The 12,849-nt window shown below is 35.5% G+C and overlaps 1 protein-coding gene across 1 annotated transcript in view; it reads right to left on the bottom strand.

Annotated features, from left to right (window-relative positions):
* LOC150085338 (28S rRNA (cytosine(4447)-C(5))-methyltransferase) overlaps window positions 1-12,849 on the bottom strand; it is a 94,397-nt gene that overhangs the window by 49,252 nt on the left and 32,296 nt on the right. The window contains exons 9-10 of the mRNA XM_090373163.1: window positions 8,252-8,343; window positions 6,068-6,161 (exon numbers count right to left, since the gene is read on the bottom strand). Coding sequence (XP_090229289.1) covers window positions 6,068-6,161; window positions 8,252-8,343 — 186 coding nt within the window. The remainder of the gene's footprint in view (window positions 1-6,067; window positions 6,162-8,251; window positions 8,344-12,849) is intronic.

The raw sequence follows: 12,849 nt of genomic DNA, 5'->3' as shown, positions 1-12,849 counted from the left end.
AATACAAAGAAGGAAGATTGTTCAAGGAACAGAAGTAGAAGAGAAAATGAGAATTAGTTCAATGAGCTCTATTCTAGCTATGAGCAGAAGATGATAATGTCTGATTGGCTGTGGTCTGTTTTACAAGTCTGTCCTGAATTCAGTATCTTCTAAGTACTTGCATAGCCTTAGAAGCAATCTCTCCTGTTATGTCAAGTAACACGATAATGATGTAGATCAGTAGTTTTCAACCTGAGTGCCATGGCACCACAGGGTGCCACGTAATTTGGGTTTAAGTTACTTAAACTTATTTTTTTTAAAATTTAGATATTTATTTCATTATAAAAAGGTACATCCTTATTACTGTGATCCATAAACCACAATGACAGTATTTACACATGTCAAATGATCATTCTATTTACAATTCCAAAATAAAAAAAATACAAAAAACCTCACATTATAAAAGATAACAGTTTAATTACACACAATATTAAGTTACAATTAACCTCTTGTGCTCCATTGTTGAGTGGGACTCAACAATAAGTTGCTTACATATATTGAAGATATTTGGCTACTTGGAAGAAATCTTTATTTGAATATATCATATTTTCCTGGAAATAAAAACTTTTCAAATTTACTTTGCGGCAACAAGACATAGCACTGCATTGCATGCAGAAGTTAATTTAGAATGGTAGGGTAAGCACACGCTGGAAGTAGCACAGTGCAAAAAAAAAAACTAAAGAAAAACTAATCTTAGAAAAAACTGGTATTACTTTCACTACAATAATATGACTAAAGAGATTATTGAATAATCAGCTGATATGTTTACCTATGTACCATAATGACCCGTCGGCAACACAAATTTCAGTTAGTATAATACCCTTGATAGTAGGAATGGACAAGTTTGTTATGAAGAAAAGAAGACATGAAGATGATTGTAGTGAGTGAAGGCAAAAAAGAAGACAAACATCAAGACAATTATGGTAAAGAAGGAATAATTATAACCGTTCCCTCTTCGAGCAAGTTTGCTATGAAGGTGAAGAAGAAAAATTGTCAGTATTTGGACAATTATTTGGAAAATGAATTTACTTGGGGGATAAAGATAGTCCTAGCCCAAAATGTGCTATTGGTGACATATTGTCCAAAGAAGCAATGGTACCTAGTAAATTAAAGAGATATTTAACTCTAAAACATAGTTATCTGGCTAACAAGCCTAGAATGTACTTTTAGAGACTTTTAAATAACCAAAGAAAACAGTCTGAGTTTTACCAAAATTTCTAATAAAGCTCAAGAGGCCAGCTACTTAGTAGCTCAGTTAATTGCTAAAAATATGAAGCCTTACACAGAAGCAGAGACACTTACTGGAAGCGAAGCAGAAAATGAAGTTAAAAAAATTCCTCTTTCCAATAATACCATTAGCAGACGGATTAGTGATATATGTATTCAAGTATTGTCATGAATACTTGAACTGAAGGATGAGATTCATTCTTTCTTTGCCATTGAAAAGCAAGAATTTTGTATGTTAGTTGCAGATGATAATTGGTATGCCAAATTGTCGTATTTAGTTGATATCTTTGAAACTTTAAACAAAGTTAATTCCAATATGCAAGGCAAAGTTGAAAATATCTTATATTCAACTGACAGAATCAAAGCTCTGAGAGATAAGTTAAGCTTGTGAGTCACCATGGTGAAGGGAAGCAATGTGGATATATTTCCACATGTTGCTACAACTAAGAATAAAGAAATAATACCATTGATTTTTGAGCTTCTTGTAGCACTGGGAAAAAAAGTTCCATACTAATTTACAAACTTACGTATCGAAGACTAAGACTGGTAAAGGAACCCATTTATTGCATTAATTTCAAACCATTCTAAGCTTAGTGTCATAGATCAGGAGGAGTTAACTGAAATACATAACAATAACAGTTTGAAATTAAAACATAAAGAAGTATCTATTAATGAATTCTGGATAGAGATGAAGAATGAATATCCTCATATTGCATTACATCATTGGTAATTTTGTTGCAATTTTCTACATTTTGCCTATGTGAGTTATGATTTTCTGTGCTTACCACTATAAAAACTAACAAGAGAGAAAGACTACAAACAATTGAGGAAGAAATGGGAGTGTCTCACCAACATTTCACCTAATATCAAAAAGATTTGCGAATCACACCAGGCACAAATACAGGTAACCCTTGTATAACACAGTAGTTAGGTTCCTACAAAATGTTGTGTTGTGCGAAACCGTGTTACACATGACTAAGAAAAAATACAAAAGGGAGGTTACATTCCAAAAGCTAACAAAAAGACACCATTCTAGATTTCGTGCATCTTCTGCTCTCTTCAAAAAAAATCTATAATCTGGTTTTGTTTGCTTTTGCTTGATAAATCTTTCTGAATTTCATCGTATGGAACTAAGCATTTTTGAAGCTCCCATTTGAACTTGGTGCTCCTTTCAGTTGAAGAATCTGCATTCAAAAAATAAGATTCTAATTACTCGGCTAACTTTATGCCTTCCCGTATGCTTTTTTAGCGTAAAATTTGGAAGTTTAGAATTTATCTGCACTATCATCCTTTGAATTTATTTGATTTTTCTCTGATGCAATTTCCACCACTTCACCAGCCTCTTTTTCTACTAGAAATTCTTGAATGTCTTAGTAATCATATCTTTTTTATTTTTTTTTTTTTTTTGGAGCATCAGCAACTAAAGCCCTGTTCTTCTGCATATATTGTCTATAAATTGCATTTCCTGAGGTCGATTTTCTGTTTTGCTGGACAAAACACCCAAGTTTCCAGGATAAAAAATCATGCTACCCTCGCCTGACTAACTCAGCCACATTGTGAAAAAGACCCATAAAAATTCTCCCATCATCGTCGTCTTTTCCACCTGGTGTTGGGAGGAGGGCAATTCTATCAACTGTGCTTCCCCTCCAATCAACGTAGCAAGTTCTACTGTTGCACCGATTCAGTTTTCTGCCGGTTCAACCACATTTGACCTGAATGACCTGGCTGTGGCCATACATTTTTCCACATTCATTTAACATTGACGGTTTTACTTCTTCGAGCGATAAAGCTATGATTCTGATGCAGTCCACAATTGAAAAATGTTTCCGTGCCTCCATTACTTCGATAGATTCGGAATAATTTTTTTTCCAAAATCCATCGTAACGATTTTCTGATGTAATGAGTTTTAAAGGTGGATATAATGCCTTGATCTGAATGAAACAAGCTGTCTGAACTGGCTGAATGAAAGAAGTTGTATTAACTTGTACAACTGTGGTGGTAGAAACTTAACTTCAACGTTTGGATGACTTAAATCTTTTGGATGACCAGGTGTGCTGTCCAATAGTAATAAAACTCCGAAATCTAGATTTTTCCACAAGTTCAACAGCACAGAACATAACACGGGGATTTCCCAACAAAATAAAATACAGGGATTTCTAAATTTTTTTTTTTTTTTTTGACTAGCAAGTCAGCAGGGTAGGATCGAAGAGAGCGGAAATTTTGAAAATTGACATCCAACATAAATAGCAGGGTTTTCCACGCACAAAAGCTCAAAAATACCGTAATGTGAGGTTTACCGAAATTCTCTAACTGTGTCAGAGCGAAACCATGTTATATAAGTACCGTGTTGTGAGAGGATTTCTGCAATTTATCAATCATGTTAGAGCGAAACCGTGTTGTAGAAGTACCATGTTATACGAGGGTTGCCTGTATCTCATTGAACAGTTACGTAAACCAAGTGTTTAAATACCTTCCACTGTACGGTACCTTTTTAATTTTGTGGTGATCTGTAATTGATGTTTATTTATCACCTTATACCCAAAAGTTCCCGAAATGTATTTATAAAATATATTAGACACACTGGGTCTTATTTGCCACCATCACCTTCGAAGTAGTCCCCTTGAGAGCATAAACACCAATCCCAGTGCTTCTCCCATGATTTGAATGCATCCCGAAATCCTTCTTCGTCATAGCGTTCAGCACTGCCTGCGATTCAGTTTGGATTTCCTCTATGCTGTCAATCTTCAGCTTGATTTTCATTCCTGGGAAGAGGAAGAAGTTGCAGGGGGCTAAGTCTGGTAAATAAGGGGGTGGGGGTCAATTGTCATGTTGTTGGATGCCAAAAACTGCACCATGGCAAGAGATGTGTGGGTCTGCACGTTGTCGTGATGAAGGATCCAGTTCTTTGTTTGTGCCACTTCTCTGGACGTTTCTTCCTGACAGCTTCCCTTAATCGCCTCAAGACGTCACAGTAGAACTTTACGTTGACTGTCTGGCCAGGAGGGACGAATTTCTTTATGGATAATCCTGTCAACATCCAAAAAACAGATCAGCATGGACTTCACATTGCTCCACATTTGTCGGACTTTCTTCGGTTGGGGCAAAGATTGGCTCTTCCATTGGGATGCTTGTTGCTTCATTTACCCAATTGAGTATATACCCATATACTCAATTCTCGTCACCAGTGACGACTGTAGAAAGGAAGTTTTGATCACTCCTGGCCCATTCTTGAGAATCTCTGCTAACTTCCATGCAATGCTGATTTTGGTCTAAACTCGTTGTTTGTTTGTTATTTGATTTTTAGGAGCATTAGCAACTAAGGCCATATTTCTCCGGGATATGCGGTGGTCATTCCCTGACCTTTCCGCATCCTCCGTATTTGGTGGTGACAGGCTCGAACCCCGGTCTAATCAAAAAAAGCGTGTGCTACGCACTGCTTCCCACCTGGCTACGGAGGCGCCAGTCTTCACTCAGTAACTGTGACACAAACTTGGCCGCAATCCATCTCATGTTCAACTCGTCTGACAAAATCTGCTGACACATGCCGTACAATAGTCCTACAATGCCACAAATGTTGTGGATGGTCTGCCTGTGGTCTTCACGGATCACCACCCAAACTTTTGCAACATTTTCCATGGTGGTGCTCAATGATGGAGACCCAGAGCGATCATTGTTATCATCTGACATTCCAACGTTTTTAACATGGTTAAACCAGTAGTAGGTCTGTGTCTGGCCTAAAGCATTGTCACCAAAAGCTTGTTTCAACTTCTTGTGGATTTCTGCTGCTGTATCGTTAAGAAGGAAACAAAATCTGATGCAAGCACATTGTTCTCTCACATTAGTCATCGCAATAATCACAAACTATGCAAAACACACCAAAGAACTGTGCATAAATATTCACTGACTCTATCCAGCCCAATGCCATGTGGCACACTGATTCACAAAGGATGCACGCAGTGTTATCTAGTGCCACAAGTCTGTACTAGATGTAGTTCCCGTGCAACATTCAAATTTCGGGAACATTTGGGTAGCACCTCATATATAAAGAATACAATTATTATATAAGTATATATAATTTGTATTATGAATTGTAATTTTGTTTATAATCATATTACTATAATAATTATCATATAACGTTTTTTAATATTAGATATATATATATATATATATACACAAAGAGAGAATCGGATCTAACAGGCAGAAAATTGAGTGGGGGGTGCCACAAAATAAAATAAATTATTTAGGGGTGCCATTATTAAAAAAAAAGGTTGAAAACCACTGATGTAGATGCTGATAGTCCATTGAAAGCAAGTGTCAGCAGATGATCGTGTTACCTGGTTAGCAGTGACCTTCCTGACAGTCTACCTAAAATTTACTGCAATCAGGTTTAAGTTGATAGGACAGTTAACACTATTTAGCAATTCATGAGGAATAGTGTGTTGTCCCCAACCTTCTTTGTTTTCTTTTTTCAACCCCCTCCAACATAAATCTATTGCTGATGGCTCTAATGCATAGTATCTTTTTCATTCAAATCTTTATTGCATTGTATTTTATCTTACTTTAATACCTACAGTTACCTCTACACATCTAAGAAATTTTTATTTATTACTTATGCCATCATTTAGCACCTACTGTATATTCTTCAAAGGGCAGCTGCTACTTAATAAAAATACCTATATAGAATAGTATTCTGTATATGCTAGAATGCATTTAAATCCTTTATTGTGCTTATCTATTTATATGAAATCTTAAAAAGAGAAAGATACAACAAATTCAAAAAGTGCAGAGGAAACACACATACATGCCTTCTTCACGACAATTCTTAAAATCTCCTAGTATTCGCACAGTATCTTTTATCCTATACAATATGATTTTCAAGTCGGGCGATTCAGCAGGTTAGTTCTGTTAAGGTTGCAATGCTATAAACTAATAATACAGATAAAAAAAGAGATATACTATTTGCATAAAACAATCAATAATGTAAGTGCTATAGTTTTTTTTTAGCAAATCAACTACTGATAATTTTTTTAGGGTGGCAATTTTAACAATTAGCCATTAAGGTAATCTATTTATTACTCAATAGAGTGACATTTTTCTCCCTCGCCATGAACTAGTATTCTAAACAACTGCATTCTGCTATATTTAATGTATACACTGTCCTTAATTTATATACATATATATCATTCAGTGAAAACATAATACTATATATATATAGTATTATGTTATGCAATGATCTGACTCACTGCATAAAAAATACATTGCCATAAAAATAAAATAGCAAGCAAATGATCACAAAAGGGCAGAGCAATTTACACAACACAGCCAATATATATATATATATATATATATATAAAAGAAATTAACTTAAGGGAATGTAAAATACATTCACTTTGCTATTAGTATGGTTGGTTTTGGTTTTTTTTTTTTTTAGGAGCATTAGCAACTAAGGCCATATTGCTCCAGGATATGCGGTGGTCATTCCCTGACCTTTCCGCATCCTCCGTATTTGGTGGTGAGGGGCCTGAACCCCGGTCTAATCAAGAAGCGTGTGCTATGCACTGCTGCTCCCTCCCACCTGGCTACAGAGGCACCTTGCTATTAGTATACAAAATTTTCTCTTCTTATGTGTTGTGGGGGAACAGAAGGAAGGGGAAAAGATAAATAATGTAAAAAAAGAGAGTAATAAGATAACCCATCTCTTTGTGAGACTTGCTTCATTTATTACCACATAGCTATTCACTTTTTGTTGCAAGTCTCTGCTACAGATATTTCCACAAGCAACATTTATTTGAATTCACAGCTATAATTCTGCCACTGACCAACATCCTTTTGCTGCTCAGTTACAAACACAGTAAACCTACTTTCTTTCTTTCTTGTTATTAGCCTTTAACTTGTGGGTTCCAGAAAAGGGCTTTCAACTAGTGGGTCACTGATTTGCCCTTTTCCCCAATTCCCATTAGCATTTACAAGTTGTTTCTCAAGTGGTTTGATGTAGTCAAGTCAGTGCATGAGTGCAGTAGCACACAGCATTTAAGTTGACCATGGTTAGAGCCCACATGGGTGCTAAATATGGCAATGAATGTAGTCATTGCCAAAATGATTAGATGTAAGCTCCTATGTGGAAACACCAGAGTATAAAAAGAACACCGATTCACAAATATTCTATGAAACTGTAACTACTTGAATTATAACTATATAAAAGGTCCTGTTGTAAAAGCAGAAGTTATGCCACATCTTGAGTACTGCGTAACCACATTTTAGGATGTGGATCTGTTGGAATGAACACAAAGAAGGGCAACAAGGTTAATCAAGGACATAAAAGGGTACTCTTTCCATGAAAGACTTCAATTCTGAAAACTGCAGTGCCCGAAAACTAAGGAAGTGTTTAAGGCTTTAAATGGATTAAGTAAAATAATTGCTGATGGAATTCTTACTCTTTCTTGGACAACACACATGAGGGGGCATAAGCTTAAACTGAAAAAAGGATGGATGAAGGCCAGATTGTGTAAAAATTTGCTTTCAGCTAAAGAGTGACTGATCATTGGAACAAACTACAAACTTCCATCTGGTGTTCTAGAAGTGGGTATTTAAATAAATTTAAGGAATAATTAGACAAATTACTAGAGGGGAACAGACAAATGAGATGGGGGGGATTTTTTTTTTTTTTTTTTGGCTACATAAGCTTGCTACTAATACTACTGTACTTACCTATTTCAGATACCACAGATTATTAATATTTCATGGCTGGGATTATCATTTAAAAATAAAAGTGTCATCAATCTTCTCCCCCCCCCCCCACAGATCAATTTGGATGATATATTTGACCAAATTTAATCTTTGTAATTTCCCCCAACCCAACCAGCTTTGTTTAGCCTTATCCCAAATAAAAAATACTTTATTTTAAAAGAAACCAAAACTTTTAATTTGATTGACTAAAACTTGTTTATATTCTATAAATCATATATCCACTGAATACAAAGGATATTTTTTTTTACTTCTTGACCACTGGGTAGGACATAAGTTTCTGTTTCCATCATATTTGTCTGTATGTCGTCATCATCATCATCTGCCAACCTACTGGAAAGAAATCAGATATTCAATTATACTCTTTATAAGAATATCACATAAAGTGGTATATAAAGAAATATTTATTTATCCAGATTATTTGGAGGAATGATTTCCTTCCACAACACTCTTTATTTAGCCCCCCATCCCAAGTTTTGATTTTGGTTATATTGTACTTTTCCTGGCTATATAATTCCGCATATCTATTTAACTTACCTTACAAATATATAAAGAAATTGGTCACATAGTTGGTGGCATTCCATTTTTATAAAACAGTAATATATAAATATTTATAATTAATATTTTTTCATAGTATCTAGACTGTACTTGGTTTGTGGAGGAGGAGGGAAGAGTGCAGATCAAGTGGTTCAAAGTTACACAGAATTTTCTTTGCATTCCAAACTTTAGAAATTAACAATGTTGTATACAAGGATCACTCAAAAAAGTTATCTATATTAATAATAAAGAAACAACACAGCCTGAGATACACTGAGTTTTTTTCCTAGCCAAATATTACAAAAGACACTGTAATGATTTACAGCATTTCTTCACCAAATGGGCACTTTATGGACTGCCTTATGACAAAAAATCTGTGAAGTTGTGCAGACATAAACAATTCCACAGATTTTTTGGGATGTAAGGCAATTTTCAACAATAAAACTGCCTTACGTAACCGCTCAACTTGTAACCCTTTTTCAACCATTCCTACTGGCCACTGATGAATAATCCGAGAATTGCTAACATATCAGTTTATACTGTTAAATCTTAAATGTGACTGAATAACTAAATTAAACATTTTAGCCATTCAAATTGAATTAAAATTAAAAATTACAAAAAAACTAATATTTTTTAAATTTTTAAATTACAAAATTTGAAATGAATGAAAGTTAATGACATTAAATGTCTTAGTTACTATGCAGCAAAAGTGTTTAATTTTTTAAAGATCATTTATTTGCTGTGATGGTGTATACAGCTGAAACGGTCACAATGCTTTCATAGCCTTTAGCACTGGTTTCATATTTCAATTTAAGGGAGTTAATGGAAGAAGGAAGAAATTCTTGGAATACCTTTCAAAGGGGCCATTCACCTTCCTTCTTATTGAAGTCATAATGAAAAAATTAAAAAAGTTATCACCTTCATGGTATTTTTCTAAAGCACATTCTGGAGGTCACTACCATAAAACAATAAAAACAATTTGCAGTTTTCAGTTTACTGGAATTCAGGAATAGATACTGATTCTGCCCACACCATATGATTTATGACAATTAACACACCCCAAAATAAGTTCTGAAATAAAAATGATTGGTTTTATTGGTATGTCAGCAAATAAGGCTATAGTGCATCTGAAATAAAAAATGAACAATCAAGTTTTCTTCATACCAAAATAACATTAAGCAAGAAAAGTACAAAGAAATCAGTCAGAATATACAGTATGTGAATAATATTCTAAACATGCAGCCTAAAAAACTGACAAACTGCGCACCGTTTGGTTTTCTTTATTATTATTCCAAAATATATATTTTTTATTTTATTAATTGTGTTAATAAAATTAATTAATTTATTTATTAATTGCAAATTAATTGATTTGCAATTAATAAATTGCAAATAAATTGCTTCCTAATTAATTGCAAATTAATTAAGAAGCTAAGCCTGCAAGGCGACCCCCATATAACATGGTACTTCTATAACAGTTTCGCTCTAACATGGTTTGAGAACTGCAGCAATCTTCACACAACACAGTACTTATACAGGGTGATTCACTACCAGTGCGACAAACTTGCAGGAGGCGTAGGGGGCACAAAGACGAATCGAAATCACATAGCATTGCAGGGTCCGAAATGCCTTCGTCATGCGGTAGAGGACGTTGAACGGGAGGTCGCGTGAACAGCGATCCCGCTGGAAGTCAGCATTTGCGAACTGGTTCCTGAGGCAGTAGGATGGACGAGTATTCAAACGTTGAACTGGCCGACATGCACCTCGCGTATGGAGCTGCGAACTGTAACGGGCGCACCGCTCTGCGCTTATACCAGGAACGTTTCCCACACAGGCGTGCTCCTCATCATACAATTTTCGCATGTGTGCACAAAAGGTTACGTGAGACTGGTTGTTTCACAAGAGGTACCATGAATCGAGAGCGAACGATGAGGATGCCAGACAATGAGGAGAATGTCCTACGTCTTGCAGAAGGCAATCCGAGTACGAGTACTCGAGCAATAGGCGAACGATTGGGTATTTCCCAATCCACTGTATGGAGGATACTGTCAACAAACCAAATGAGTTCATACCATCTGCAACGCGTCCAATCATTGGAGCCTGTGGATTATCTACTCCAGAGGACTTTTGCTACTTGGTTTCTTCAACAGAAACGGTTCGCAAATGCTGACTTCCAGCGGGATTGCTGTTCACGCGACCTCCCGTGCAACGTCCTCTACCACATGACGAAGGCATTTCGGACCCTGCAATGCTATGTGATTCCGATTCGTCTTTGTGCCCCCTACACCTCCTGCAAGTTTGTCGCACTGGTAGTGAATCACCTTGTATAACACAGTTTCGCTCTAACACGATTTGAGAATTGCGGGAAATCTCGCTTAACACAGTAAATATGAGCTTTTTTGCTGGGAAAACCCTGCTATTATGTTAGATGTAATTTTCAACATTTCCATTCCTTTTTTGTGAAACCCTGCCGTTGACTAGCTAGTCATCATTACCTTCACGGTATTTTTCTAAAGCACATTTCTGGAGATCACTACCATAAAACAATAAAAACAATTTGCACTTTCCAGTTTATTGGTCTTTTCTGTTAGTGTAATCAATTATAAATGATCTTCTAATCCATTATAAACTCGATCTTCTTGCATTTGTTATAGTACCAACAGCTGGAATTCTGTGGGTTTTCACGTTATTTTGGCAAAACCCCTTCCATGAAATATTCAATCATATAAAAAAAAGTAAAATAAATTTTCAGAAACTCATTACTCCGTATCTCACTTCTGCGTGCTGTGTTCTTTGTTTTGCTTATAATTTTTACTATTTTAAATTTTACAACAACAACAAAAAAAAGTCAGTGAACAGAAATACCAATTAGTTAGTATGCATACATAAATTAAGCTATGTACATAAGCGTAAATTTATTTTTATTTTGTTAACTGGAAAATATTCTTCTGATTTTCACGTTTCATTTAACTTTGTTAATTGGTAAGATAATAAAGTTAAATTTGTGCTTTATATCTAAGTGGGAGTCCACTGTATTTTGTTAAGAGATCCCCGGGTTCTGCGCTACCAAACTTTGCTTGTTTGAGACCATAAAAAATTGTGACTTCGAAGCATACAGATTGTGACTTTTAAAGAGAGCAGAAGGTACACGAAATCTAGATGCTGCAGAAGAGATTGTGCTTAGAAGAGATGAAGAGGAAGAAAATTAAATGAACGTACATTATCTGACATATAATGTATCACAGTTTGTAAGGTAAGACGTTTGTTCAGCTATTACTATTTAAGTTACTACTATTATAAAAATAAAATTAAAATATTAAGTTATTGCTACTATAAAAATTAAGTTTCCGATAGTTATATATATATATATATAAATAAAAGGTGTATTTTTGTTAGCTTTTGGAACGTAACCCAACTTTTTGTTCTGGTTCTTAGTCCCGTATAACATGGTTTCACATTACACGAGATTTTGTAGGAACCAAACTACCATGTTATACAAGGGTTAACTGTATAATAATAACTTCCAAACTACTATACAGGGTGATTCTAAATTATTGTAGGGGTTTCCGTGGCCTATAATTTTCAAACTGGAAACAACAAAATAAAACTGCTTACGGAATATGAAAGTGTAACTCAAAATGTTTTGTTTGGCAATGGTGTACCTGCCACATTGACGTCTGGGAAATATTGACGGCATTACTTCAAAATGGCGACTGTTCAAGAGAAGGCAATGTGCATACTTTGGTTTTTCGAAACAAAGTCCATTATCACAACACAACATCGTTACAGAATTCAGTATGGAAAAGATCCACCTACAGATAATGCTATCCAACATTGGTTAAAGCAATTTCAAGAGACTGGTAGTGTTCTGCACCGAAAAGGAGCGGGAAGACCAAGCACTTCGCAGGAAGATTTTGATCGAATCCACGAAGCGTTTTCTCGAAACCCACAAAAATCAACTAGATGAACTTCTTTGCAGTTAGGTATACCACAAACGACTGTTTGGAGGGTTATTCATAACCGCCTTCACCTCCATGTCTACAAACTGCAGATTGTGAAGGCTTTAAAGCCGAACAATAAACCATGCCGTTTCCAATTTGCCCAAGACATTTAATTAAGTGTCAAACGTCAAAGCTGATGAAAATTACTTTCGGAGATGGAGATTTAGTGATGAAGCAACATTTTACATATCAGGGAGGGTAAATCATCATAACTGAAGAATATGGGGATCAGAAAACCCTCATGCCATTCGAGAATTTGAAAGAGATAGTCCAAAGGTCAAAGTCTGGTGTGCTTTGTCATGTT

Source organism: Mastigoproctus giganteus, chromosome 5, assembly GCF_048544385.1.
Source record: "Mastigoproctus giganteus isolate SK-2022 chromosome 5, ASM4854438v1, whole genome shotgun sequence".
Lineage (NCBI taxonomy): Eukaryota > Metazoa > Arthropoda > Arachnida > Uropygi > Thelyphonidae > Mastigoproctus > Mastigoproctus giganteus.
Note: the sequence above shows the minus strand (reverse complement) of the source record. Positions and strands in the feature narration are given on the sequence as shown.